The sequence below is a fragment of the Pan troglodytes genome, chromosome 6, assembly GCF_028858775.2.
Source record: "Pan troglodytes isolate AG18354 chromosome 6, NHGRI_mPanTro3-v2.0_pri, whole genome shotgun sequence".
NCBI classification, from domain to species: Eukaryota; Metazoa; Chordata; class Mammalia; order Primates; family Hominidae; genus Pan; species Pan troglodytes.
In genome coordinates this window covers 173,649,669-173,673,060 of record NC_072404.2, presented here as the reverse complement: position 1 = coordinate 173,673,060, position 23,392 = coordinate 173,649,669, and the positions used below count along the sequence as shown (strand labels likewise).

At 53.5% G+C, this 23,392-nt stretch overlaps 1 protein-coding gene and 1 non-coding gene across 8 annotated transcripts in view; both read left to right on the top strand.

The window, feature by feature from the left end:
• The window catches only part of PTPRN2 (protein tyrosine phosphatase receptor type N2), a 1,123,220-nt gene that overhangs the window by 43,786 nt on the left and 1,056,042 nt on the right, over positions 1 to 23,392 (top strand). The window contains exon 1 of one of the 7 annotated variants that reach the window (XM_024358153.3): positions 1,491 to 1,727. The exons of the other annotated variants lie outside the window; for them this stretch is intronic. Within the exon in view, the coding sequence (XP_024213921.2) occupies positions 1,547 to 1,727 (181 nt within the window). The 5' untranslated portion in view covers positions 1,491 to 1,546. Of the gene's footprint in view, positions 1 to 1,490; positions 1,728 to 23,392 lie in introns of those variants that run through there. 7 annotated transcript variants of the gene reach the window in all.
• On the top strand, positions 10,395 to 10,489 carry MIR595 (microRNA mir-595). The gene has a single exon (NR_035932.1). It is a non-coding gene; the product is annotated as a microRNA mir-595 (primary transcript).

The window sequence follows — 23,392 nt, the reverse complement described above, 5'->3', positions numbered from 1 at the left end:
GCGAATGGACTGAACAAGAGCAGCGTTTTTAAAGCAGAAGGCTTTTCTTCAAATGAAATCTGATAAAGGCATTCATTAAGAAAACTGTGGCTAGACTATTGGGAAAATAAGAGTTTCTAACCTTTCCTTATACTGTCCCCAACCCGGCGCATGACATTCCCTGTCTTTGGGGTGCGGTGAGGACGTGGGAGCTGAGAGCCGGGGCTTTGTGGTCTCTGCGGCTCCCCCATCTCCTGATGCCCTTTGGAGCTCAGAAGTCCAGGCATGTTGATGTCCAGTAATGGGCTGGCTGTTCCGTAGACAGTGGGCTTTGGAATTCCACAGCATTGCGCTGACAGATGGGAAAGGAATCCTCCTCTACAAACAGAACCCAGGGACATGGACTTGCTGTTGACCCACATCAATGTCGTAGAAAACTTCCCTTGTGAGTATTTGACAAACTCAGAAACAATTTAATATTAGAAGGAGAGGAAAAAATTGCTTGCAGAGTTTTTGACAGAGAGGGAGCTCACTTGCTTGGGTTGAGCGTTGCTCCGCTGGGAGAGGGATGGACGCTGCTGCAGCCTCTTCAGCTACATTTAAAAATGGCGCTGGGCACATCCCTTCTGCGCTTTGGTTCCTTCTTTCCCGTAACTGATGCACTGAAGAATTTTGCATAGCTTTCTTATGTCCCAGTAAGAGTAGGAAATCAATTTAAAAAGGCCAGGCACCGTGGCTCACGCCTGTAATCCCAGCACTTTGGGAGGCCGAGGTGGGCGGATTGCCTGAGGTTAGAAGTTCGAGACCAGCCTGGCCAACATGGTGAAACCCCAACTCTACTAAAAATACAAAAAAATTAGCTGGGCGTGGTGGCGTGCGCCTGTAATCCCATGTACTCAGGAGGCTGAGGCAGGGGAATTGCTTGAACCTGGGAGGCGGAAGTTGCAGTGAGCCGAGATTGCACCACTGCACTCCAGGCTGGGTGACAGAGCAAGACTCCATCTCAAACAAAAAACACAAAACAACAACAACAAAAAAAGAAGGCGCTGGTTTGAATTAATGAAAAATCTAGAAAACTCATGGTTTTATTTTGTTAAAGACTGTAACTCAAGCCCGGTAGTCACATTGTCTCTTCTTCCTTAGGGATCTTATTTGACAAATATATAGAAATGTTAGTAATTAGCATATCAATTGGCAGTCTGTTAATTCATGCTTGTAATAAAGCCTTGCTGTTTTCTGAAGTGAGCTAGGCCAGTTTACTTCATGAACAGACTTAACAAGCCTCATGCTAGCCAGTTCTGAGCTCCCTGAATTGGAAGCAGGTGTGATGCGCGTGCGTGGTGCTCTGCAGTCTCTCAGCTTCCCCGGCGGCCTCGGCCCCTTCTCCTCTGATACTTCCCCTTTTATGCGTCCGCAGCCCTTTTGGGTTCTGAGCTGCGGCAAGCTTTAAGCAAGTGTTTTAATTTTCTTCAGTTCACTTAGCTAAGCCTTCAACAGATTAACTAACGTTCGTACCTTGGTAGAATTATAGCCAGATTTTGCAAAGAGCTTGTGAAATGACAGCCAGATGGCTGTGGAATCTGAATATTCACTGCTGAGAACCGAAGCCAGCTTTCCTGCCATGAAGATGTTCTGTGTGAGCCACACCTTGCCCAGGGTGGAAGTGATGTTTGTTTCAGGTCCACAGACGAGGGAGAGGACGGAGCCAGTGGACCCTCGGTGGCAGTGTCTGGTGCAGATGTGGGCAGGTAACCGGGTGGAATAATGCTTGCTTTGCTGGCATTTTTGGCCTTAATTTTAGAAAACAACAAGTTAGGTTTGTAGGGCTCAGGACAGGTCAAAACTCAGTGCACTAAATGCCACCACAGCCCAGAGTTCTGAGTGACAGTTACAAGCACGTGCTGATGATCAAAGCCCTAGAGAAACCAAAGAATTTGAATGTCCCTTTGAAATTTACAGCAAAAAATTTACCCTATGTTTTCAAGACAAACGTGAGAAGCACCGATTTATGAGGTGCCAGGCACACTAGTGTTTATGAATACTTAGATGATTTGTGGCAAATAGAAAGGCCATAGGCTTCAGAATAGACCTGGATTCAAATCCCAGCATTGCCAATTAGCACCTGTGCAGCCCTGAGCAGCTCACTTAACCTCTCCGAGCCTCAGCTGCCCGTCTGCAAAAAAGTGGATTCCTATCCTGCAGGTGGTCGTAGGGATTAAAGAAGGTAACTTGTGGGCAGCACCTGTGTGCTTGGCGCTCGGTAAATACTGGACACGTGGCACACGTTGTTACCAGCCACTGGGGCACATTGGCCTTGGTGACCTAATGGAGAAAGCCAAACCGAAGTGCTAACCCCACAGGTCGATGGAGGCCCGAGAACTTGTTGGTTCTTCCACACTGAAGGAAAAGCTCATGGAATTTTACGGGCAGAAGAGACCTTGGCGGTGGGAGGTGTTAGAGCTTCCTCCATGCAGACACACACGGTGGGCCCTGGGGCGACCCCACCCCTGCCCGAAGCCCCGGGGTCCCTGGTGGTCTCGTCTGGATGTGGGGTGGTGACGCTCTGCTGTCCCTTTGGAGGGTACGCATGTTGGGGGCATGGGTGGGAGCAGAGCCACCTCCAAAGAAATCCCCCCTTGGCCATGTGCCTTCCTCCCATGGAGCACAGGTGGGGGGCCCAGCCTGGGCTCCTCATTGCCCCCTGAGACCCAGCACGTGCACCTCCACATTTATAGACTCTCTAGCTGGGCCCAGCCGTGGAGCCCCAGAGGCTGGGGGCTGAGCTTGTGCAGCCCCGGGAACCTTAGCTCTCCAGGGCTCCTCTGGCCCGAGGGAGGGGCTGACAGCCCTTTTTGTTAAGGGCATTGACAGTGACTTCTGGGCAGGAGACCCTAATACGCTTGGAGTAAAAAGGGAGGGTGATGCCTTGGTGGGCCCGAGGCTCCTGGGAGCCCCCGGCTGCAGAGACAAGAACCATGAGGAAATGCAGAGTGAGGCCCTTGGCTAGCCAGGGCATGGGACCCGGTCCCTGCCTGTGTGTGACTGCAAAGGCCACTCAGGCACCCGCTGCAGCAGCCACGTGGGGACGCTGACCAGACCACACAGCACCAGCCTGTCCCAGCCAGTCCCAGCTCCAGGCTCACAGTATGTCCCCAGCCGTCACCAGCTCCAGGCTCACAGTATGTCTCCAGCAGCCACCAGCTCCAGGCTCACAGTATGTCCCCAGCCATCACCAGCTCCAGGCTCACAGTATGTCCCCAGCTGTCACCAGCTCCAGGCTCACAGTGCAATGTCTGGTTCCAGCCGTCACCAGCTCCAGGCTCACAGTATGTCTCCAGCAGCCACCAGCTCCAGGCTCACAGTATGTCCCCAGCCGTCACCAGCTCCAGGCTCACAGTGCACCGTCCGGTTCCAGCTGTCATCAGCTCCAGGCTCACAGTATGTCCCCAGCCGTCACCAACTCCAGGCTCACAGTGTGTCCCTCAGGACCCGGGACTCGGCGCTAGACCCCCAGAGTGAGCATGCTCCAGCGTAAGGCTCCAGGCCTTTCCCTCTCGGAAGGGCCACCCTTTAGAAGTGCCTGCTCCCATCTGTCCTGGAGGTTATGGCTGAACCCACACCAGGACCGTCACTCATTCGAGCTCCCTGGGTTTGCTCCAAGGCTGTGCTGTTGAGACCACATCCGGGACAGGATTCCGGTGCTGGGCCAGGGTCAGATGTTCTGATTTGCAGGGAGGAGCCACTTGCATGCATTTCTCTGTGGAAACAAAAGGCTTGTTTTTGAAGGCAGCAACCCTAAGGATGTTTAAAAGGCAAGTGGACAGTTTTGGGGGTAAACCTATTTAATGAAATGCACACAGCCAATATTGCTGTCACTTGTGTCTTCAGGTGCCTAGAGGGTGAATGTGATATATAGCAACTCAATATCTTAGTGCATTTAAATATACATTTTAAAAGATTCTCCGACTCATTGGAATTCATAGTTCCATTTTTAGATGAAATTGAAGACATAGTTCAGGGAAAATGGGACAGTTACTTGTTTGTTACCAGTGTGGTCGTTGCAGGCTGTACTGGCTGACACGGGGGGCATGGCTTTTCCCTGAAACACCTTGGAATCTGCAGTTTTCGTTCCCTCCAGAGCGTTGAGGGGTGAAGGGAAACCCCTCCATTTTGGATTTGGAGAGCTGAGCCCTGGGGGGTTCATGCTGCTTCACTTCCAGCAGGTCCTGGGACTGGGCTGGGAGTCAGACCACCCCCTGCCCACCTGTGAGTTTGGGTGGGTCGTGTCTTCGTTCCCTCATCTGTGAAGTGGGAATAAAAAGCTGAGCTCCGGGGCCTGTTGTTGGGGTTACGAGGCTGCGAGAATCACTGGAGTCAGGGCCCTGCACGAGGCAGGTGTTCACGGACCTGAGTGCCTCTTCCCGCCCCGTGGTGCCGCCTGCTTTTGGGATGAGGTAGTGGCTGGGGTGTCCGTAGTGCAGTGCATGGGAAAGGGCTCAAGGCAGTGGAGGATGGGAGGCCACTGTCAGGTGAGCGCCCACCTATTCTCAGTGCCTAGGGCGCTGGGACGCGTCTCTGCAGGTCCCATGGGTGGGCTGGGGCACTTGAGACGCCATGTGTGACGGCTGGGAGAGGCACACACGCATTATAGAAGCCACAGAAATCACGACCCACGGAGGCTGCGCTTTTTCCTTGGAAACTTGCAGCCATAGCCTTGGTGGTAACAGGAACAGAAGCAGCAAGTAGACACACGCTGGAGGTCGCCTGCGAGTGGATTCCCAGAGGGACACGCCGCGCAGGGGTGAGGGGCAGTGCTGGGAGGAGAACCACTGGGGTTAGTGTTTGTGAGGGAGCGCGGCGTGCGCCAGTCACCGGACGAGCAGGTCTCGAAACACTTTCCGAGATGCGGTGCACAGACCTGGCTGTGGGCTACGTCGAGTATGAAAAGTGTCCCCACATTTTCCAGAAACAAAGCCACTTACAGGGGGCCCCTAAAAAGGGGCACTGATTCTAAAGGTGCACGAGCTGTGCTCTTTTCCGCCAGTGTCTGGAAGAGAGCTCCACAGGGGGACCCCCTGTCCCTGTGGTGGTCTACTCCTTCCGTGCTTGGAAAGCCAGATTTTACTTCCAAATCTAGAAGAAATGAGTAATGAAAAAAAGTAATGTTTTCTCTCACCAGCTCTAAAGTGATGGCTTTTCAGCATTTTAAAATGCAGTTCTGCTACTAGAATTTGAAACAACAAATTACATTTATGAGGTCAAGGTGAAGCTAGCAAATATTACAGGGAAAGGAACATTCATAAATAAAGATGAAGTCATTTATCAGAGACCTAAATAAGAAATAGGCTGAAAGCGCTGGTGAGATAAACTGGTAATGTAAGGGTCATTTAGCCTAATGTTCACATTTATATGCAAGGAATCGAGTTTGCAGCACAGTCCAGGCTGGTTGCTGGGCTGGCAGATGAGGCCGGGTGCTCTGCGGGGTGCCCACCCTCCACGTCCTGCTCTGTGTCCCACAGGTCAGGGGGTCCTTTGACCTCTGTCCTGACTCACCTGCCTTCTGGCCCCTGGTCTGCTGGTCTTCTCTGGCTGAGTGGAAGGGAGCGCAGCTTCAGAGCACCTTTTCCCTGTTCTGAGGCAGGAGAATGGCAGAGGGAGCTGGAGCTTGGATAGAGACGGCATGTGGACTGCACTTCCTCCCTGGCGACAGCCCCCGCTGGCCTGTCCTTGGGCTGCAGCTCACTGTTTCCTGACAGTTGACTCTCATGCATGACTCTGCTTCCTCGTTTGGGCCTTGGGTGCTAACGACGACATTACTGCTGAACTGGAGAGCCTGTTCCTGTGGTTCCTTATGCCTGACCCTTGCCCTTGTAAGCCATCCCTCTCCGGTTATCCTAATTTGGCTATGCTATTCATCATAGTCCGCTCAGGATGCTATAACAAATATGCTGCAGCCTCGGGCTTAAACAATGGATGTTTATTTTTCGAATTTCTGGAGGCTGGAAGTGTGGGGTCAAGGTGCCAGCAGACTTGGTGTCTGGGAGCGCCTGCTTCTGGTTTGCAGAGGCCTGTCTTCTCACTGGGACCTCACAGGGGCGAGCAGAGGGTGGGCTCCTGAGTCTCTTCCTATAAGGGCACTAATCCCATCCTGAGGCTCCACCCTGATGGCCCAGTCACGTCCCAGAGGGCCCTCCTAACACCATCACGTAGGAGTTTTGGGAGGACTCACACATTCAGTCCGGGGCACAGTCTGTCTCCACCTGTGTCCTACTGACAGATGTTTGCTCAGTTGTTTTCCTGAGTCCCATCTTATTGATGGTGGGCTGGGAAGGCCCTTGTGTCTTCCTGAGTCTTGTCTCAGTGATGGCAGGCTGGGAAGGTCATTGTGTCTTCCTGAGTCTCGTCTTGTCGATGGTGGACTGGGAAGGCCCTTGTGTCTTCCTGAGTCTCATCTCATCAATGGTGGGCTGGGAAGGCCCTTGTGTCTTCCTGAGTCTTGTTTTGTCAATGGTGGGCTGGGAAGGCCCTTGTGTCTTCCTGAGTCACATCCTGGTGATGGCTGGCTGGGAAGGCCCTTGTGTTTTCCTGAGTCCCGTCTCGGTGATGGTGGGCTGGGAGGGTCTTTGTGTCTTCCTGAGTCCCGTCTTGTTGATGGTGGGCTGGGAAGGCCCTTGTGTCTTCCTGAGTCTCATCTTGTCAATGGCGGGCTGGAAAGGCCCTTGTGGGGTCTTCCTGAGTCCCATCTCAGTTATAGTGGGCTGGGAAGGCCCTTGTGTCTTCATGTGTGCCTGGTGCACAATAGACAAGGCAGGGCAGCACTTACTTAACTTCTTATTGTTTATTTTCTTGAAAACATTATCAAGTTTATGAAACCAGGCAAAGTTTCAAATCTAAGACAATCACTTTCATTAGGCAAGCCTCTGTCTAGCCCTGTCTGGACCCAGAGGAGGAGGTGATGATTTTCAGCAAAATTTAAAGGGCATTTCAGACCTTCTTTATTTTAGTTTTCATGTTTTATATTTTTGAATTTTAATTGATGGGCTTAATGAGATTTGGGGCATTGCATCGCCAACATCCACAACAAAACTAAATGGAAGTTATGGACTGGAGTTGTGGTTGCTTTGTGTGGTTGTTTTGAGTGTTTTGTGTGGTTATGTGTGGGGTTCTGGTTAGGAAGGTCCCAACCTTTTGGATGTGAACTGAAATTTTATTTTTCTTCATCTTATCTAGTATGGAACCAGACTTTTAGATTACTCATTTTTGAAGTACTTTTGCAGATTTTAAAAATAAACTGGATGGAAAACTTAGACATTTTATAGAAAATGAAAGAAAAAATCCCAAATATAATCAAGTATAGCCGCTATATTAAGATTTACTGTGTTTCCTTCCAGTCTTTTTTTTAAACACTTTATGTAAAAACAATCATGGTTGAGGACATATACACACTCTGTATTCTGCTTTGTGTTGTGTACACAGTTGACCAACTAACTGAAAAAACTTTATTGCCTAATTTCTAATGGTTGCCTATTAATTGTTTTTGTATGATTTCAATAGCCACCTGAATGCTACAAGAAGTCCTCAGTGCCATGGTCTGACCCCAGAGAAAGCCCCAGCCGCTCCCCAGGTGCTCTCTTTCTAACAGGCATTTGACAAATAGTCCAGCCGCAGAAAGCAGGATTCTGACACAGTTCTGTATCAGGAGAACGAAAACAGCACAGATTAAATGCAGGTACCCTCCCATTGCAGGTTCTTACCATGACCCAGTGAGGTGGGTATTTTAAATCCCCAATTTACAGAAAGGAAAAGCAAGGCTCAGCTCATGTAAGAAACTTGCCCGAATTCACGCAGCTGAATGGGGAGGGAGTGAGCATTGACATTAGGTGTGGTTGGCTCAAAGCCCACAACTTCCCTTGGTACTGAGTAGTTAAGAGTATCTGAGATCAAAGCTGCTGTTTTCTTCGACCAGATTGTGGAAGGAACAAGATATGCCTTTGCTACAGGGTAACTCAGAACTTCAACACTTCTTAGATTACATGAGTAACAGCCACAGAAAAGAATACCCCATGGAATCTGAGAATCTGACATTCCCAGGCTGGGAGATCATTTGGGAGGCAATGCAGGAGGAACAGAGGCTTTGGAGGTGGCTGGTCTCTAAAGATGTTGTGTGAAGTGCTCCTTTCTGCGAGGGCATACTGAGGTGTAGTTCTGGGGAACACTGAAACGCCTGCCTGCTGACGAGGCTCGAGGCAGGACTTCCAGACCCCCACCTCACTGTCTCCCCCTGCGTTTCCCACCCCGCCCTCCCTGGCTGTGCAGGCTGCCCAACGTGCAGGCGTCGTCTCTGCTGATCTAGCAGGATGTTATCTGTCGATGAGCTGCCTGGAGCCAAGAAACATATGGAGAATGTCTTGTCTTCAGAGGGTCTGCACAGCCGAGGTGAAACATGCCCGGGCAGATGGCCACTGTGTGACATGGTAGGCTAGCTTTGGCCTGGGTGATGGGGGGAGCTTTGCAGAGATGTGTCTTCAGGAGGGACTGTGGCGGACAAGCTGAGTGGCAGCTCCATTGCAAGATGGATGGAGGCTCTTGGGGTACGGCAATGAGGGCAGCAGGTGGGGCAGAGTCACAGTTCAGACATCCAGCCAGGCCTGATCCCACTGCGTTTGGGAAATGAAGAGCAGCACACAGCTGTCCCTGATGAAGCCTGTGGCATGGGTGGTCACAACCTGCACCCACAGCCATCCCTGACGGAGCCCAGGGCATGGGTGGCCACAACCTGCACCCACAGCCATCCCTGACGGAGCCCAGGGCATGGGTGGTCACAACCTGTACCCACAGCCATCCCTGACGGAGCCCAGGGCATGGGTGGCCACAACCTGCACCCACAGCCATCCCTGACGGAGCCCGGGGGGTGGGTGGTCACAACCTGCACCCACAGCCATCCCTGACGGAGCCCAGGGCATGGGTGGTCACAACCTGCACCCACAGCCATCCCTGACGGAGCCCAGGGCATGCGTGGTCACAACCTGCACCCACAGCCATCCCTGACGGAGCCCAGGGCATGCGTGGTCACAACCTGCACCCACAGCCATCCCTGACGGAGCCCAGGGCATGCGTGGTCACAACCTGCACCCACAGCCATCCCTGACGGAGCCCAGGGCATGGGTGGCCACAACCTGGACCCACAGCCATCCCTGACGGAGCCCGGGGGGTGGGTGGTCACAACCTACACTGGCCAGTGGAGGCCCAGGGAGGGTAAGAACTGCCCCTGCATCTTCAGGCAAGGCATCCCCAGCAAAGGCAGTGGTGGTTGGGGAGAGAGCAGCTGTGACGGCGGCACGGAGGGCCTGACGTGCGACTTTGGGATGTACCCGGAGTGGGAGCTGTGTTTTCATGGTGTTCATTCTGCATCCACATCTTCAGAGGAAATCCCCGAGGCATTGTGAGCATGTCCATCAGGGCACCCTGGAAAGCTTGGTAAATGCTGTGTGGTGGCGAAAGGATGTCCGTTATAGGTGAGAGCTTCATTGATTGATGGAAGATTGACGGCTCGGTGCCTCAGGCTAGAGCTTCTGTGGTGTCCACCTGGTGCAATGCAGAGGGCTGGGGTCAGGACGGTCTCTGCGGGACGTCCCCTCCGGCCCCTGGGATAGGGACTCCTCGTGTGTTGCAGGGAGACCCATCACGCAGGACAGGGTCCTGGCGATGCCTCCGGGAGTGGACATAGGTCTGTCTGGCTCCTGATAGCTTCCTAGCACTCCACGTTGGGCCACTCAGTGGAAGGCAAAGGTGCGATCTCCTTGGATGGTTTGTGTCTGGGATTTGCAGCCAGACGCGGAGGGTCCTAGAAATCTCCATTTCTGAGCTTCTTGCTCAACAAGTGAGTTTGGCAAAGTTTTGTTGGGACTTAAAGTTTGCACAGATTCCATCTGTGAGAGGCTCACTTTGGTGAGTGCAGATCTTGGGCGCTGCCCTGTGAGCGAGGGTGCACTGAGGAAGATGATGTTGCTGTAATTAGGACAAATGCACTCAGCCCAGTATCTCCAGGGATTTGAGAATCAGTTCATTCTGCAAGTAACAAAACTAGGGAAGGAAGTGGTTTTCAAGCTCCCGTGGTTGTTGGAGGTGAGCTAATTCTTTGCGAGTTATTAATTGCTGGTCTCTTGGAGTGGCTTGGGAGCACAAAGTGACAGGAACCCAAGTCATTTCTGTTCTGTTTGCTTGTGTTTGTTTTGCTTTAAGTTAATCCTTTGGTGGTTCTGGGGATGAGGCCTTGTCCCTGGCTTGGTAGAGAGAGGCCAGTCAGGAGGGAGCAGGTGTGGTGGAGCCTGGCCGTCCCTGAGCCATCGAGATGGTCTGTGCGTCAGAGTGCAGCACGGGCCACATTCTCTCTGCCGTGTGCAGAGGGCTCCCGCACGGAAGCCTGCACGCATTTAACACCAGCACGCTCAACGTAGTCTTGTAAGGAACAGGTTGAAGTGTGCCGTGGTGTGTCTGGAGGAAGCGCCTGTTGCTGGTTTTTGTTGTTTTGTTATGTATTTTTTGCCATGTTCCATGCTGTTCCTCTAATCACATCATGTCCTGGGTTTTTGAAGTTTAGTGACTTTTTTTTTGGTCTTTTCTTACTTTTTACCCATGTTTTTTCCTCTTTGTAGGATCAAAGTCACATACAATAGCAACTTTATTATAACGCACGGTCCACCACGCTCCAACTTCCAGTGTGGAGGCATCGGTGGGGGTTTGCTGAAAGCCTGAGCAAATCTCATGGCTGTCTCTGCTGTCTCCGTGATGACTCTGTGGGGCACGTGACTGGAATGCTCTGATGCCTGTTTGACATCTGGGGCTTCTCAGGAGCCACAGGAGCCACGCTGGGGGCTGACAGGTTCCTCTCCCAATGTCGCTCATGGGCATCTAAGAGCCTGGTCGTAGAGACGTGACGTGGCTTGAGAATGGACAGAGGCCAAGAGCAGATAACAAAGCAAGGTCGTGCCCGATGAGCTGAGGATCTTTTTACACTGGGGGCATGGGCACCACCCAGGTGCTGGGCCAACCCTGAAGCGGTCTGCACCTCCCTCCGGCACCCCCTTCTTTAGGGAGCCTCTGATAATGCAGGATTAAAGTCTGTGGATGGACACGCCCCTTTCTGACTTTGTTGTTTATTCAGTTTTCACTGTGGCAAAAACCTATTCTAAGAATAAAATAAGCCGGTTTATCTGACCCTTCAGAGGGAAGGACCCACGTTGCTTTGGGTTTTTTGCCTTCCGCGTCCTTGTCAGTGGAAACCCCGAATGCCTGGGCTTCTCGGCGCACCTAAGTGTTTAGGCACGTGTGAGTGCAGTGATGCGTTCAGCTTCCAGGTGCCTGGTAGGTTGGAGCCAGCGTGGCTGGGAGGAGGCATGTGTTTGTGTAAAATATGCTCCTGTTCACCACGTTCTTTCTATGATCAGAGGGCAGGCGGTGGGTGAGGGCGTCGAGCCTGGTGTTTGGAGGTTGTTTTATGTGATACAGATTTCTTAACCTTTTTCTCTAAAGGTGATGGTCCAGTGGTGCACTGGTTTTGTTCTTTCCTGCACTTGCTTCAGCCTCCTCCTCTCAGCTGGGGTGTTTGCATCTGCTGCCTTCCAGGAGGCTGCGCGTGAGACGTGGGCATCTGTCCACCACAGCAAACACCCGTCTGCCTCGTGAGGAGGCCTCATGGTGCCTTCCCCACAGGTGGGATGAGCTGAGCCTGGAGGGGGCTTTGCCACAGCCCTGGGTCGTTCTCTCAGGGAACACCTGCTGTTTCTGTGCCACCCCTGGACTCGCAGGCCTGGATCTGGATGGGGTTGGGGACTTCCTGTGGCTCCCTTCCCCATCAGTTCGTGGAGGGTGGCAGCCGCGGGCTTGAGCTCGACTCTGGAGAGGGAGATGTGAACTCACAGCCTTGGCTTCCCTTCCCTGGAGCGTTTCTTGGATGGCAGCATGGGACGTGGGTAATGGGGCGTGGCTGGGAAGCCATTACCTGAGCGCTGTAGGGTGACGTGTCTGTAAATTTGCTGTGTCAGGCATGGTTTGGGGCAGCTATTGGCCGGGCTGTAACCTAGGACATTAAATTCAGTTCCCTCATCGCAGCTTAGGGATCCTCTCGCTTTGAACACAGTCTGTTGTGGTTTGTTTTTGTTTGTGTGCACATGCTCACCCACGCCGATGCACATGTTCACACACACACACCCATGCACATGCTCATATACATACATGTGGCCACACACATCCGCATACAGATACATCCGTACACATGCTTACACACACACACGTGTATGTTTTGAGGGAACTTGATCACTAGCTCCCCCCAGCCTGCCATTCCCCTGCTCTGCTGAGTGAACGTCCTTCCTGGAACCTGCATGGGACCCACATGGCCCGACACCTCTTGCCTCGCCCCTCAGGAGCAGGAAGCGGTGGGTTCTGCTGTGAAATGGATCTTGGGAGTGTGCATGTTTCTTTTCCTTTGCCACCAGCTCTTCGTGGTCTGGGTCATTGCAACCCCAGCACTCACTCTGGTTCATATGTTAGTGTAAACCTGCACACACACACCTCACATGGGCACACATATGTGCACACACGGGTGCTCACAGGCACACGCTCTCACACGTGTGCTGTAGCTGGTTCCATCGTGGGCTTTCTCTTCACCTTGCCCACATGGAACCCCCCCCGCCTTGCTCTATGTGTTTAAGTCGTGGGGTACCAGAGCTCCCTGTCCCAGTGCATGAAACCTGCTCCAGGGAGCAGAGCTGAGTCTGTGGCACACGGGGAGGCCGGTGTGGGATGTCCAGGTCCCCAGCATTCCCAGGAGCTCCTGCAGAGCCTCCACAAATTGCCACCTTCCCTCATTCAGTCCAATTATGCTTGTTCTGTTTTCCTCATGTACCAGCATCAGTATTGAAGAGAAACAAAAAATAATTTTGGATTCAATTTCATTGCTTCACTTAATTATTACTGTAAAGACCTTGCTTTCCATTGCTTTTTATTGCAAGCATGTGGCATTTAAATTGTATTTTGGATCGACAGGCTTTGGTGGACTAGCCAGGGAACCAAATCACTAATTCCATGTTCTAAATATCTGACGTAATTCTACTTATTTGTGGGGTCAGCCTGTCCTAGGAACGGATCTCACTTCTTTTGCATTCTCTCTGTTTTCCCTCTTGGTTGTGACAGAAACTTGGAGCTAGGCTTTAAGTTAGGGGTGTGCATGTGGCATGCGTGTGGTGTGTATGGCATGTGTGGCGTGCATGCTTGTGTGTGGTGTGTGAGATACATGTGTGCATGTGTGTGGTAGCGTGCATATGTGTGCTGTGTGTGGCACGTGTGTGGTGTGCATATGTGTGGTGTGTGGCATGTGTGTGGCATGTGTGATGTACACGTGTGTGTGGTGTTTGTCCATGTGTGTAGAGGAGATGCTGAGAACTCATGCTGGCTGGGGAGGCCTGGGGAGACTGAGCTGGTCCTGCTCCTGCCTGGCCCCTTCTGGTGACCGCCCCTCCCCACAGTCCCTGGGGCTGGTGGACACAGCCCAGGTGTGGTGAGTGTGTGCTGTGTCCGCAGAGGGAAGCTGCTGTCATTCCCACACTGCATCTTCGCTGCTGATTGGAGCCCAGACTCACACAGTTGCCACTCTCCCCACATTTGACTCATTTTGGTCAAAAATGCACAAAATATCTAATACAGAGCACTCTGTGGTTCCAGCGGCAGCGATGTGAGTTTGCAGCTGTGTGTGAGCTGTCACCATGGCTCGTCAGCGATGTGAGTTTGCAGCTGTGTGTGAGCTGTCACCATGGCTCGTCAGCGATGTGAGTTTGCAGCTGTGTGTGAGCGGTCACCATGGCTCGTCAGCGATGTGAGTTTGCAGCTGTGTGTGAGCTGTCACCATGGCTCGTCAGCGATGTGAGTTTGCAGCTGTGTGTGAGCGGTCACCATGGCTCGTCGTCAGCGATGTGAGTTTGCAGCTGTGTGTGAGCTGTCACCATGGCTCGTCAGCGATGTGAGTTTGCAGCTGTGTGTGAGCGGTCACCATGGCTCGTCAGCGATGTGAGTTTGCAGCTGTGTGTGAGCGGTCACCATGGCTCGTCAGCGATGTGAGTTTGCAGCTGTGTGTGAGCTGTCACCATGGCTCGTCAGCGATGTGAGTTTGCAGCTGTGTGTGAGCTGTCACCATGGCTCGTCAGCGATGTGAGTTTGCAGCTGTGTGTGAGCGGTCACCATGGCTCGTCAGCGATGTGAGTTTGCAGCTGTGTGTGAGCGGTCACCATGGCTCGTCGTTGCTGGCCGTGGTCAGCAGCACCTTCCCTGTCCTTGGGGGTGTCCTGGTGAGTCCGTCCTCCTGCCGGCCTCCCCTGGGCCTTCCCACCTTCCTCTGCCGACACAGCCGATGCCTGCTCTGGCGCGTGTCAGCACCTGCACAGCAGAGATGCCACGCATTCCAAAGCAAAATGGAGATGACTTTAAAATGTGAAAATATTCAGAAGTAAATATGCACGCAGCTGCTCCTCCCATCAGCGTTAGCCCCGGGACCAACAGCGACGGGTGCTTAGTGCCCACCAGGTGCCGTGTGAGTGCTGCGGGCATTCTAATGTCCTGTGTCCCAGGCATCATTGTTATTATTGTCTGTCTGCCTGTCTGAGAAGGGGATTGAGGCATTTGGGTGACTTTTCTCAGGCTGCAGAGCTGAGATTTGCCCCTGGCTGTGTGATCCCAAAGCCCCTTGGTGGGCTCGAAGGCCAGGCTGACTTTCATGAGCACACGTTTCCCTCACAGGGCTGGCCCCCTGAGGAGCTGGTGTTTCCACCCCTCATCACCTTAGACTCAGGCTGTGTAGGAAATGTGTCTTCCAATTCCGGGCACTTTAATCCTTGTTTGCTTCCTGTTGTGGACTCACCGAGGCCAGTGTCCATCGTGCACAGTTCTTTTTTTTTTTTTTTTCCATTTTGAGATGGAGTTTTGCTCTGTTGCCCAGGCTGGAGTGCAGTGCAGTGGTGTGATCTCGGCTTACTGGAAGTTCCGCCTCCCGTGTTCATGCCACTCTCCTGCCTCAGCCTCCCGACTAGCTGGAAGTACAGGCGCCCGCCACCACAGCTGGCTAATTTTTTTTTTTTTTTTTTTTTTTGTATTTTTAGTAGAGACGGGGTTTCACCGTGTTAGCCAGGATGGTCTCGATCTCCTGACCTCTTGATCCGTCCCCCTCAGCCTCCCAAAGTGCTGGGATTACAGGTGTGAGCCACCGAGCCCGGCCCAGCATGCGTGGTTCTAAATCAGCTGAAATGTAGGCATTCACAGGTCTGAGACAGCAAGTGAACCTGTTCCTGATACACCAGGTGACGCTTTGTAAATGTGCATTTCACAGGGCAAGAGACGGCTGACCGGCTCTGGGGAGTGATTGAGTGGCCTGTTTTGGGACGTCACCTGGCGTTCATACCCCATGGCAAACCTCAGCAGCATCTGGAGGCTGCCCAGGCGGCTGCCCCCGCCTGTCCTGCACCCAAGCACGGGTACCCCCACCACACTGTATGAGTGCACCTTCTTGGGAGCCTCTTGTTTAGGCTGATGCCTCTGGAGATCTGTGGAAACATGATGTGTTACTTGGCAGCTGTTACACAGCTAGTTGCTAGCAGCTTCACTGCTTAGTACACACCAACTTCCTCCATGTGCTCACACAACACAGGAACACCCAGGAGCAGCTCCTCGGCTGTCCCTGCCTGCCCCCTACCCTGTCGTTTAGACTGAGTGTCCTGCTGAGTCCCTGCTGTGTGTCGGGCGGGATCAGAGATGGGCTTTAAACCAACAGACATAGCACAAGCAACACAGGTGGTCCCTGCTACACAGGAAGGTGGTTGAGACAGCAGCACCGAGGCGCAGCTTGTGGAGCAGGTGAGATGTGGCTGGTGCTGATGAATCTGGGAGACGGGGCAGGAAGACCAGGGGAGCCTGGGGTGAGAGCTGGCGGAGGACAGCCTGGCCCCAGCCCCATGCACACAGACGATTCTGCTCTCTGCAGAGGTCACGGTGAGGGAATGGCCAGCTCTGTGTGGCTGCTGTGAGACCCCCCCACAGAGTGGAGCCCACACCTCAGAGCCCTGCCCTGTGCACAACCCCCACATGGCTGAGCAGTGGGCCGCCAGGTGTTAGGAAGGACCAGCGGCCTGGGAGGGACACTGACCGTAGTCCCTGTAAACAGGCAAACACAATCCCAACTCCACGGTATTCTCAGAAGGAGGAAATGGAGAGGCCAGCCCGTGGCCTGGGGCTGGTGAGGCCTCCAAGGCACTGAAGCAGGAGGTCAGACATGTTCCTTCACCTGCTCATCACATGTGTCTTGGCAGACACTCGCTGAGGATTTAGCACGTCCAAGGACTGGACACAGAGACGCAGGCTGGCCCCATCTTCAGGGAGCTGTGGCCGGGGAAGGCAGTGAAGTGGCTCCGGTGGGGGGGGCACGGCCGGGGTCAGGGAGGCCCAGGACGTGCCTTGTGGGGAGGAGGCCTGGGGAGCTGGTGGAGAAGCTGGGTGTGGGGTGGGGGGAGGTGAGGGCCAAGCCCACGGTGCGGGAAGGACACAGCTGCGTTTGCTCCGAGGACGGGAAGGCTGTGGGGGATCCTCGGAGGGATGCTCCTCGGAGGGATGCTCTCCCAGGCCTGAGCCAGGTTGGCTTGTGCAGTTTCTGTGCACGTCTCGACTCTGCTTGGGGCTTCTGGTGATATTTGTCACAAACCATAACTTGTGTTGTTACAAGTTATGCCTTTAGGAAGGTTTGAGGAGGTCACCAACTCTATCTTCGTTGTGTTAGAAAGAAAGTGGCGGAATCCACTGTATGAATTGGCTCAGTCTCCATAACAAACCCCCACCAACCAGGCGGCTTAAACAACAGACGTTTCTGAGTCCTGGAGGCCGAAAGTCCAAGATGAGAGCACGGCAGGGCAGGTTCCCCCAGAGGCCTCTCCCCTTGGCTGGCAGATGCCGTCTCCTCCCTGTGCCCCATGGGGTTGTCCATCTGTGCGTGTCTGTGTCCTCACCTCCTCCTCCATAAGGACCCAGTCAGCCTGGATCCGGGCCCATCCGGCGACCTCGTTTTACTGAAATCACCTCTTTCAAGACCCATCTCCAAATACAGTCCCATTCTGAGGTCCTGGGGGTCAGGACTTCAGTGTATGAACTTTGGGGTGCACAACTCAGCCATCACACCCACAAACAGGAAATGGGATCAGGAATGGAGAACAACCGAGTCAGTTTCCCAAGCCACAGTCCAGCATGTCGGAATTCCGAGGCCGTGACCAGCGGAGAGACCTCCAGACCCTGTGTTTGTGGGAACGTGGTTGCCTGTGCCCCATCCTAGCTCAGAGTGGCTGGTGGTTCTCGTGAGCGTGGCTCTACCTGGTTATCTCTGCAGCATCCCACGGGAGAGATGCAGCCCTGCCGAGCTCACCGGGAAGGAGTGGCGTCAGTTCCCTTCGCCGCCACAGGTGGGCAGGGAGGGCCTGAGCCTGCACGAGGGGCGACCCCTTCGCCACACAAGTGAATCCTGCCCTGGATTCCGCCGGCACCCTGCCAACACCAGGAGCCGTGTGTCTGCCTGATGTGGCTCCCCCCAGCGCGGGCCCTTTCAGAAGCTGTAGGAAGTCATCATCTCCTCAGGGACTGGGCAGATAGTCCCCCTTCCCACACAGCGCTGCTGAGGAAGGAAGGACTGCACAATGCTGGCCAGAGGGGAGAGTAGGGGCTGGGCTGCAGGTCTGCAGGTCTGCAGAGAGCCGAGTCAATGGGGGGGCATTGTCGGCTTGGGATGTTGAGACCCTAAGGCTTCAGGAGAGCTGGGGTCTTCCTGTCAGGGCTCTGGGACAGGTCTGAGGTCTGTGAGGGGAGGCGTCTTCACCCTGTATCATCGGGGCTTTCCTCTTGCTGAACCGGGAGCTTCCATACTGTGTGAGCACAGCAGAGAGAGGTGGCTGTGGAGCAGGTGCCGTGCAGAGAGACCAGCAGAGATGTCCTGGGAGATGGGGACATCTGCCCCCGAGGGCTGCCTGGGAATGAGGAGGGCACATTAGATAAATAAATACTCATTGTGCATGAAAGGATCTTTAAAAATCCCCGTAATATGTGTGATTATGCTGAATAATAATTAAACACGGCACTATTAACACTCCATCCCGTAGGACCTCTCAGGAGGAAGGGAGGAGATACAGTGAGCGCCTGTTCTGGGCCAGGGAGGCTGGGGTGGCCCCAGCTCAGGATTTCTGCAGAGCCCGTGTCCAGCTGTAGAGCGAGGGGTGCGGAGCGGCTCAGCCTTGGTCCCACTTTCCGTCCTTAAGTCTGGATGGGGCTGGCAGGCTGGAAACCTGGCCCGTGCGCAGCCCGTGGCCCCCGGGGCCTAGCATCCTGCCCGTGCTACCTTCTGCTGCAGCTTCTGCTCGGGTCTCACGGTTTTGTTCCACATTAGGGGGCCGTGTGTTCTCCTTGGCAGATGCCCAGTTTCCAAAATAGAGAAACTTTCACCTCTGGACTACTTGCCAGAGGTGCTTTTCCTTCCACAGCGGTCAGGGCCTGCCTCACGCTGTGCTCTGCAGCCGGCTCCAGAGCCTGGAGCTGGGAAGTCCAGCACTGTGCAGGGCCTGGGACGCAGCATTTCTTCGCATGGAGGGCCAGCTTGAGGGTTCAGTCAAAGCCTTGCATCCTGAGCCACAGTCTTCCAAGGGCTGTCTTTTCGGAGGGTGCAGGAGACCGCTGCTGGGGCCACGCTTCGAAGGGCAGTGATGCTGGCACAGGTGGTGTTGGCTGTGCTGGAGGAGCCCCCAACGGCCTCATCGGAACTACAGTGGGCCCTGGGACAACATGGGTCTGAACTCATTTATTCATGGATCTTTCCAACCAAATATGGATCAAAAATGCAGTATTTGAGGGCTGTGAAAGCCAAGTGTACAGAAGCTGACTTTTCGTGTATGCAGGTTCCGTGGGGCAGCTGCAGGACTTGAGTGTGTGAAGATTTTGGCGTAAGTGGGGGTCCTGGGACCAATCCCCACCCCATGCTGAGGGTTAACGCCAATTTTTCCTGCAAAAACCTGATTTCCAAACGCAGTCACCTTCTGAGGCACTGGGCTGGGGACATCCATCTACAAGTTCTGGGGCTTGACCATAACAACCAACAGCTTTCCTCGCACTCCTCAGCGATCTGGCTTCACTTCCCTCCACTCCAGGGCAGACTCCGCTCCAGGGCAGACTCCACTCCAGGGCAGACTCCGCTCCAGGGCAGACGACTCCACTCCAGGGCAGACGACTCCACACCAGGGCAGACTCCGCTCCAGGGCAGACGACTCCACTCCAGGGCAGACTCCGCTCCAGGGCAGACGACTCCACTCCAGGACAGACTCCACTCCAGGGCAGACTCCACTCCAGGGCAGACGACTCCACTCCAGGGCAGACGACTCCACTCCAGGGCAGACGACTCCACTCCAGGGCAGACGACTCCACTCCAGAGCAGACTCCACTCCAGGGCAGACTCCACTCCAGGGCAGACGACTCCACTCCAGGGCAGACTCCACTCCAGGGCAGACTCCACTCCAGGGCAGACGACTCCACTCCAGGACAGACTCCACTCCAGGGCAGACGACTCCACTCCAGGGCAGACTCCGCTCCAGGGCAGACTCCGCTCCAGGGCAGATGACTCCGCTCCAGGGCAGAGGACTCCGCTCCAGGGCAGACGACTCCGCTCCAGGGCAGACTCCACTCCAGGGCAGACGACTCCACTCCAGGGCAGACGACTCCACTCCAGGGCAGACTCGCTGTCGGCAGCATAGTGGCTGCTGCTTTGGCTAATCCCTTGTCCGCACCAGCCCTCACCGTGGGACGTGTCTGCACCACTCTGGCTGCTGAGGCTCACCCACCACCCCCGCCCCTGGTCACACTGGGGCTCCCCAGACCCCAACCTGGCTGCAACCCGTCTGGCCCCTCCAACTTGTGCTTCCTGTGATGTCCCCTCCTGGACCCCAAGACTCACACCCTGGCCTCCTGCGCTCTTATCTTGTTCTTCTGAGACCTCATTTTCCAGTCTTCAAGATGTCAGCAGCCACGGTGATGCTGAAAATCCCTAAATCTAAGTGTCAGCTCATCCTCTGTTGAAGCCCTTGGCTATTCTTGAAATTCCCATTTTTGGGTAACTTTTGTTCATCTCAGTCCCAGCAAGTTCTGGGTGACCTTTGCTGCCCTCTCCCTTCTCACGGCAGGTCTGTTCTCTCCAGCTCCACATCTGCCACACACAGAAGTAAGTGTGTGGAAATGAAGACTTGGGCTGTTGGAAGAACTCGTGATGGTGAGCTGCTCTCAAGACAAGGAAAGCCAATGTCCACGTGAGAACCAGGGGAGACGCTGAGCCCTGCAGACTGTGCCAACCCCTGGGCTGGCTCCGGTGGTCCGAGTGCCTCACGGACTCCAGACCATGCTGATGCCCTCACTTCACCTCTATCTGTGTCCACAGACTGCATCTAGCCGCAGCAAGGTGCATGTTGTAAGTGCATCTGGTCACCAGGGGCCAGGTTACAGAGAGTGATTCGCTGTACACACACAGTGGTGCCAGAACACACCCTGCACATGCACCGTCCTGGACAGTCCATTCTGACGTGGACCTTCCTCCTAAAACAGTCCACCATTCCGACGTGGACCTTTCTCCTAAACAGTCTACCATTCCAATGTGGACCTTCCCTCTGAGCCAGCACCTGGACAGTCCACCATTCTGACGTGGACCTCCCTCCCGAGCCAGTACCTGGACAGTCCACCATTCTGACGTGGACCTCCCTCCCGAGCCAGCACCCGGACAGTCCACCATTCTGACGTGGACCTCCCTTCCGAGCCAGTACCTGGACAGTCCACCATTCCGACGTGGACCTCCCTCCTAAGCCAGCACCTGGACAGTCCACCATTGTGACGTGGACTTTCCTCCTAAGCCAGCACCTGGACAGTCCACCATTCCGATGCAGACCTTCCTCCTAAGCCAGCACCCAGCGTGCTGCTCCTGACAAATCATTCGTCAACTGATTTTGGAGTTACTGCTTCAGTATCTTGCTGATTACTAATAGACTTCCTCATTGTTAAATTTAGATGCAGGGAGAAAAAACAATTTCCAGAAATAATTCACCCTGTTGGGAAGCCAGACACCTAGTACTGTCTCTAACTCAGCAACTAACTGTGTGGTTTCGGGTGAATCACACAGTCCTGTGCGTTGGTCTAGACGTTTTCTCAGGTCCCTTTGGGCAAGAATACAGCCAGCCCTGCATACCCTCAGGTTCTGCCTGAGTCGACCAACAGAGGATTGAAAGTACTGGGGAAAAAAATATAAAATAACAATACAACAATAAAAATAATACAAATAAAATTATAGTATGACTACGCAGACAGCATTCCAGCTGGGGCAGGAAGTCACTGCGTCTGCAGTACTGAGCACCTCGCACAGAGGGAAGTCATGGAATAAGGTCCCGGCTGCAGCACTTGGAATCCTGCTGTGGGAGAGATAAGAGGGACGTGGCTGAAATCTCCTGTTCCTTGGCTGGCTGAGATCTCGGCCAGGCCCTCATGGCCTGCAGGGTGCCTGTGGTTTGCCCAGCGTATCCATGTGTATCCTCCTGCTGAATCTTTGCTGCACCCTCATGAGAGTGAAGAGGCTGGGGTTACCGATCTGGTGCTCAGACATGGAAACCAGGACGTGCTCACTGTGACCTGGCTGGGCATGGCTGAGGCAGGGATTAGGATTTTCTGACAAGCAGCCACCCGATCGTTCTTCGTATGTTTGTTTCTATTGGTAATATGGTTGAAAAAAATCCAGGAGTTATAGTCTTTTCTAAAAAACCATGTAAGTGCTACTTTAAATGGAATTATCACCACCCACAAAACAGTGGAAGGCCGCCCAGAGCTTGGAAGTCGGGGTTGGAGCCACTGTTGCTCCTGACGGAAGGGAGCCTTCTCTGGAGATCCTGCTTTGGGGAGTGTTTCTCCAGGGGCCTCGAGCTGAGCTGAAGGTGGAGAACCTGCTTCAAACATCCAGGAAAGACTCGTCTAGAAACTGTCTACTGAAGGGCATGAACTGTTTTAAATTGTAGTGGCAGTAAACATAGAAACACCATCTAGATGGACATAAATAATAATTTTCAGGAAAAATAAGTTCTCAGAGTCCGTTTCATTGCTGAAGGGGGAATTTCACAATAGTGGAATTTTACTCTCCTTTCCACACCTTCCTGCTCTAGAAGGGACGGTGTGAGACCCAGGCTGCCAATGCACCTTGTTCAAGATCCCAAACTCTGTTTTTCTTAGGGGATGGAAGTCCTTCTGCCTCCGTGTCAGGGCTCCCTCTTGGAAGGGGAGCTGAAGGGCCCACTCTGTGGCCAGAAAATGCTTTCCTTTCTTGGCATTGCCGTTGTTTTGTTAAAAGAAATGACAAGTTTGAGTGGGGGACATCCCTGGGATTTAAAAAATCATTCTGTGTTGCACTGGAAAAGCTCATTAAATCGAAATGTTTCCCATGGCACATGTCCTGTTCAGAACTTGTGTGTTTGGCAGAGTAGTCATTGCACCGAACAGGAAAGCTTGGTTTCAGGCTGATGATAGTAAAGTTGGAAAATGTAAGGAGAACAGATGGGTGTTACTTGCAGAGTGTGACCGTGCTGGCGTTGTGGGGAAAATGGAGAATTTCCATGCCATGGGGGAGGCATTGGGTAACCCTTCTTCCCTTTTTCTTCTTTCTGAGGTGAGTCACTTCTTTCCCTTGACTGCTTGGGTTGGGAGAAAGTCCTTATATGATGGGAAACAGCATCAGCAGCATTGGAGAAAAAGGGCCCCTTTCTCCCTTGGGGATGTTGTATGGCCACTAGATTCTTGAGTATCTTTAGAGTGAAGGTCCAGAGTCACCCAGATCAACATGGAGAGTGCAGGAGAGTGCTGGAGAATGTCAGAAAATGCCGGAGAGTGCTGGAGAATGCCAGCCCATTCCATCACCTTCAGAGCCACCCATGCAAAGCAAAGGCTCAAACACAGCTTGGTCCCCCATGCCCTGAGAGCCACCTGCAGATCGGGCAGGGAAGGAGCTTGAGGTGGAATCGGCACTTCTGACTCAGCCCTAGCACCTCTTTACTTATTTATAGACTAATTCTCTTCTCGGTATGAAAAAGTAATTTAACTGTCATGGCCAACTGAGTGTCTCACCCAGATAGCTGGGATGAGTCCGACTTCATAAAATGAGGAGATGTGCTGGCTGGCAGGACAGTGTCAGCACTAAGGGACTTCTTTTAATGTTTTCTCCCTCTTCCCACTTACATGCCAAAATAGCCCCAAAGTTTGAAATGACTTTTCAGCCAAGGAAGTTCTTGGAAACAGTGACGACGCCTGTGTACTGTGTGGCCTGAGATGCTGC